This window comes from Protomyctophum parallelum, assembly GCF_964188405.1.
Source record: "Protomyctophum parallelum genome assembly, chromosome: 20".
Classification (NCBI taxonomy): domain Eukaryota; kingdom Metazoa; phylum Chordata; class Actinopteri; order Myctophiformes; family Myctophidae; genus Protomyctophum; species Protomyctophum parallelum.
In genome coordinates, this window is record NC_139718.1 from 36405348 (window position 1) to 36411245 (window position 5898).

At 44.7% G+C, this 5898-nt stretch overlaps 1 protein-coding gene across 1 annotated transcript; it reads left to right on the forward strand.

Moving 5' to 3' along the window:
• Positions 1-382: 382 nt before the first annotated feature.
• Positions 383-1546, forward strand: LOC310878462 (N-acetyllactosaminide beta-1,3-N-acetylglucosaminyltransferase 3-like; the record flags this gene model as incomplete). Its single annotated transcript, XM_083792791.1, has 1 exon — positions 383-1546. The coding sequence occupies one exon, from the start codon at positions 383-385 to the stop codon at positions 1544-1546; it is 1164 nt and encodes a 387-aa protein (XP_083648917.1).
• Positions 1547-5898: the final 4352 nt, after the last annotated feature.

A 5898-nucleotide genomic window follows, 5' to 3' on the forward strand; every position in this document is an offset into this window, starting at 1 on the left:
TACAGACAGACAGACAGACAAGGCATGAGTTATGCCTGTTCAAAGTGCCTGCTATCGCTGCTTGCAGCTATATTTTCTGTAAAGAAAATCACGTACAAGCTTCTCTTCAACTGGGATTTCAGAAAATGTATTTAAAAGTATATTTGTATACATTGACAAGTCACGACCATCACATACATTAGTAGTCTACATTATGAAACCCGCACCAAGTATCCACATCAAAGCCAGATATTAACAATCTTTAAGTATGTATAGAGAATGAATATAGTGGCATCATGCTTATTCATTCAATCAAATGGTTTTGAACCCAGTGTTAACAACAGCCTTTTTGTGGTGTTTGTCAATATTAAGTTTTTTTCTGCCCCATTATAGATAGTCAAGGATGAGAATTAAACTGTCTCGCACGGTGGAGCGGACGTTCTTCATTCTGGTTGGAGGCGCTGTGGTGTCGAGCATCGTCATCCTTCTTGGGCAAAGCCATCGTACCAGCGACGTGGTAACGGGAGAAGAGACAGCAGGTCGGATTAAGGCAGCCAAACAAAGCACCCCCTCTCCACCGTCATGGCCGCCCTGCCAGAGGAACACGTCCATGGCCCACAGCATGACAGGCTTCTCCTCTCTCCCCGCTGTAATCCAAGACCACCTGTACTACCGCCACTGCCGTCACTTCCGACCGATGCTGGACGTCCCTGGCAAATGCGGGGGGGCGGAACGATCCGAACACGTCTTCCTCCTGCTCGTCATTAAGAGCTTTCCAGAGAACCAGGAGCGACGAGAGGCCCTGCGTAAGACCTGGGGAGAGGAGAGGTTAGAGAGGGGCAAGCAGATCCGTAGGGTGTTCCTGGTGGGGACAACGGGCAGCGGGTTTAAGCGACAGATGCTGAACGGGCAGCTAGGAATGGAACAAGACGAGCACGGAGACATCTTGCAGTGGGACTTCGACGACACCTTCTGCAACCTCACTCTGAAGCAGGTCCTCTTCCTGGAGTGGATGGACAGGAACTGTCCACACGTCCACTTCCTCCTCAATGGGGATGACGACATTTTTGCCCACACGGACAACATGGTGGAGTACCTCCTGAGCACCGTGAATGCCAAGGAGGGAAACGGCGAGCACCTCTTTGTAGGATCCCTGAATATTGGCATGACGGTCATCCGTGATCCGCCGTACAGCAAATACTTTGTCCCTGTTCAGGTGCAGGAGTCAGACGAGTACCCTCCATACTGTGGCGGTGGGGGGTTCCTCCTGTCAGGATACACAGCCTCGGTCATATATGACATGTCCAAGAACATCCCTCTTCACCCCATCGATGACGTGTTCATGGGGATATGTTTGGCCAAAGCAGGTCTCAAGCCTGCTCTCCATACGGGCATTATGTTATATGGGCTGAGGCCGGTCCCATCCAAAAACATAGATCCCTATCACCCCTGCTTATATAGGAAGGTTATGTTGGTACACAACTTCATGCCGCTTCAGAATTATGTCATGTGGCACGGGGTAAGAGACCCTGACTTAAAATGTGGGCCTTCTGATTTAACGCTTTAGGCCATGGCTCGGCAAGTACAGGCAGACTCGGCAGACTAGAACATAATCAACATCCAATTTAAGTGGGATCATGATAAAAGATGTTGCTGGTGTGATTAGTGTGTGTGTGTGTGTTAAAGCTGTCCCCGAACATTCGGGGTTCGAACGTTCGCTCGTTAGGGTTGGCACTTGAATCTTAATTGCTGGGCTTGAACCATTGGAGACACTTATGTAGAGTAATCTGACAGGCATTCAAAAGGAACTCAAATGTGACGTTAACGTCCTGTAAATGGACTGGTGTGGACTAATCATTACACGTGGCTCTTATTTTGAAGAGGAAGTCAGCTCGAAGGTTATATAAAATTTCAATCTGGTTTCAGACACGGCCACGGGAACAGCACGGAAACAGCCCTCCTAAAAGTTTTTAATGACCTCATTTTAACAGTGGACTCCGGTAGCCCTGCCATTTTAGTTTTGCTGGACCTATCCGCTGCCTTCGACACGGTCGACCACCGAATCCTACTTACAAGACTGGAACAGCAGGTTGGCCCTAACTTGGTTCAGATCCTACCTGACAGATAGAACTTTCCCCGTCCAGCTGAGTGAATTCTCCTCATCCGCTGCCCCCCTTACCTGTGGGGTCCCCCAGGGCTCGATTTTGGCCCCACTACTGTTTTTATTATATATGCTGCCCCTCTGACCCATCCTCTCCAAACACGCCATCTCCTTCCACTGCTACGCTGACGACGTCCAAATTTACATGCCACTCACATCCGCCAGCAATAACTCACTCAACCCCTTAACCAACTGTTTAGAGGACATTAAAATCTGGATGGATGCAAACTTTCTTCACCTTAATGACAACAAAACTGAAATCATCATCTTTGGACAACACCCCATCCCCTCTGTCACCAACCTCGGCCCCCTTACATCTAACATCCATACCAGTGCAAGAAATCTTGGCGTTATATTCGACAACCACTTCTATTTCGACAAACAGATCAGTTTAGTTAGTACAAAATGCTGCTGCCCGCCTCCTCACCGGTACCAAAAAATATGACCACATAACACCAGTCTTAATTTCACTCCATTGGCTCCCCATAAAACAGAGAATCGATTTCAAGATTATTTTATTCACCTTTAACACATTGATTGCTAGAGTTTTCTATTTGCTCAGGCTTGGTGGTGCTGAGCGATTAACATTGGGACTTCTGAACTTTTTCGGGGCCCACAGCGAGGGGCCTCTTATAGCGAGAATCACACCGCATAAATCAAAAGGAAGCCAAACTAGTCCACTTCAATTTAAAAAAAAAATTATGATTCTACCATCTTCCATTCTGGAGATATTGACCTTTTTCTAACACCTGCTTTTCGCAGCACGCTGCTCTTTTGAAAAAACAGCAGAGATATGGAAGGTTGAAGTTGACAGACATTGACAGACAGATATAAAAATGAACACAAATAATATCATATACATACTACACACTGAATGAAAGCCCTGAATGTCTACTTTTAGGAGGAAAACAAATACACATGGTCCCATGTATAGTTTGTCAGTAATTGGCTATTGAATGCAGCTTGCGCCCACCAGAGAGGATTTCAGAAAATGCATGGACCAGAAGAACTATTATTCACAAAATAAGGCCTATAGCGAAATGTACATACTATATACCGTATGAAACAGAAGACTCTCTGCTTTCATAAGAAAAATACTTCTACTGTAATAATAATGAAAATCACACCCCTGTGAAGTGAGCAGTGCAATGTTGCGCAACATTGCACTGCTCACTTCACAGGGGTGTGATTTTCATTATTATTACAGTAGAAGTATTTTTATTATGAAAGCAGAGAGTCTTCTGTTTCATACGGTATATAGTATGTACATTTCGCTATAGGCCTTATTTTGTGAATAATAGTTCTTCTGGTCCATGCATTTTCTGAAATCCTCTCTGGTGGGCGCAAGCTGCATTCAATAGCCAATTACTGACAAACTATATTTGTATATATTTGTATATTTGTTTTCCTCCTAAAAGTAGACATTCAGGGCTTTCATTCAGTGTGTAGTATGTATATGATAATAATTTATTTATGTTTATATCTGCCTGTCAATCTCTGTGACTTTAAACCTTTATAACTCGCTATGATAACTTCATGAGGAAATGCTCACTTCACAGGGGTGTGATTTTTATTATTATTACAGTATTAGTTTTTTTCTTATGAAAGCAGAGGGTCTTCTGTTTCATACGGTATATAATATGTACATGTCGCTATAGGCCTTATTTTGTGAATAATAGTTGGACCTGAACAACTGCATTCAATATCCTACTGACAAACTGTACATGGGATCAATATTATGTATTTGTTTTCCTCCTAAAAGTAGACAATTAGGGCTTTCATTCAGTGTGTAGTATGTATATGACAATAATTTATTTATGTTTATTTTTATATCTGCCTTCAGAACGATAGTATAACGGTGAGATGCGTTACTGGATCGGTGAGTTTAGTGGTTGAGGTTGACATGTCTGGACATGTTTGAGGAAAGAAGCACAGGAGAGAGAGATGATCAAATAACTGGCTGCTTTGTTGGACAACGCTATCTTCACTTTGTTTGGGCAAAGAAGCAGAGATCAGCGATGGAAAAGATTTTTATCCACGGCAGATAAGTAATGACGTATTATCGAGGGACCGCCATGATCAACTAACTGCCTGGGACCGAGGCTACGTTGTCACCAGCCAATGCAGCCATCGCTATCCGTTGTGTGATTGTAGCCTTTTTATTCATTATAATTGCAGTGATAAGACCTATATCACAGCCGGGCGTCTCTCTCGATACCGTGGATATAGCCTACATCCACAATCACACAACGGATAGCGATGATGGCTGCATTGGCTGACGAAGACGTAGGCAGTAAGTTGATCATGGCGGTCCTTCGATAATACGTCATTACTTATCTGCCGTGGATATAAAGCTCTTTTCCATCGCTGATCGTGCTTCTTGCCCAAACAAACAAAGTGAAGACGCGATGGCGATCCACACAACGGATAGCGATGGCTGGTGAAGACTGAAGACGTAGCCAGGCAGTTAGTTGATCATGGCGTGTGCCGTGTGCGTGTTGAAAACGTTATGAAATGGCGATCGTTGAAGATTATTCTTGGTTTATATACTGGCAGAGGGCAAATCGACACGACTGCGTTATATCTTTTTCCGAGAATGAGAGAGCGGTGCAAGGCGATTACAAGGCGCAGTGTGGCCTGGGGCCAGGGAACTCAAACTGCAATGCGATCCGGGCAGAAGAGAGACTCCCCCCACAAAGATTCCTCGGGAGAAACCATGTAGAAACAGGAGGGGAGGGGGAATCGAGTGTATTCACAGACACTAGACTACTACTAGAGTATGGGTAACTCCATTTTAGATGCCCTGACATCTGCGTTGGTCTATGCCGTTGCCGTGCAGACCCATACGTGTAATGGAGGCATTGGAGGAGGGAGCGTCTTCGCCACAGACAGACCTCTTTTCAGGAGGGAGGGGCTTTTTACTCCCGGATCACATATTGGAGCTTCCTGGAGACGATCGCTGTTATTTTCTCCGGTGTCCTGGAGCATAGGACGTTGATGTACAGTAAGCAATAAAAAAACGTATAAAACGTATACATACGCTTCGCGCGTACGGCGTTCGATATTAATAAAGCGTATGGATACGTTTCCAGCATTTTTTGTGTTAAATCCCTCAACGGCCTGGCCCCCCCATATATGGCCGAACTCATACACCAATACAACCCCACCAGAGCTCTGAGGTCTGCGGACCAATCATTGTTGACCGTGCCAACATCACGCACCCTCAGAACAAGAGGTGACCGCGCTTTTGCGGTGGCAGCCCCTAAGCTCTGGAACAACCTCCCCCCCCATATTAGAGCTGCTTAATCAATTAACATCTTCAAATCCCTTCTCAAAACGCACCTTTTTTCCCTTGCTTTTAATGTGAACTGATTTTAACCTTCTTAGGCACTGTATTGTATTTGAATTTGTTTATTGTTGTCTTTTGTTGTGAAGCACTTTGGTCAACTTCGGTTGTTTTTATACGTGCTATATAAATAAAGATTGATTGATTGATTGATATATACAATCGAATGGTTCGGAAGTTCGCTCGAGAATTCCTGCTGAAGTTCGAGTCCTAAAAACAGGGCTAGGGTACAGCCTTAGTGTGTGCGTGTGTGTGTGCGTGCATGTGCATGTGTATGTATGGCTTCTATGAAATGAATGTATCATTTCTCCATGCAACATGGTTAGGTAACCTGTCAATTGAATCCTTTAGTTCAGGCCCAGAGGAGATCCATATCAGTGTGAATGGCCCTTTTAGGCTGCTCAACAGTGCC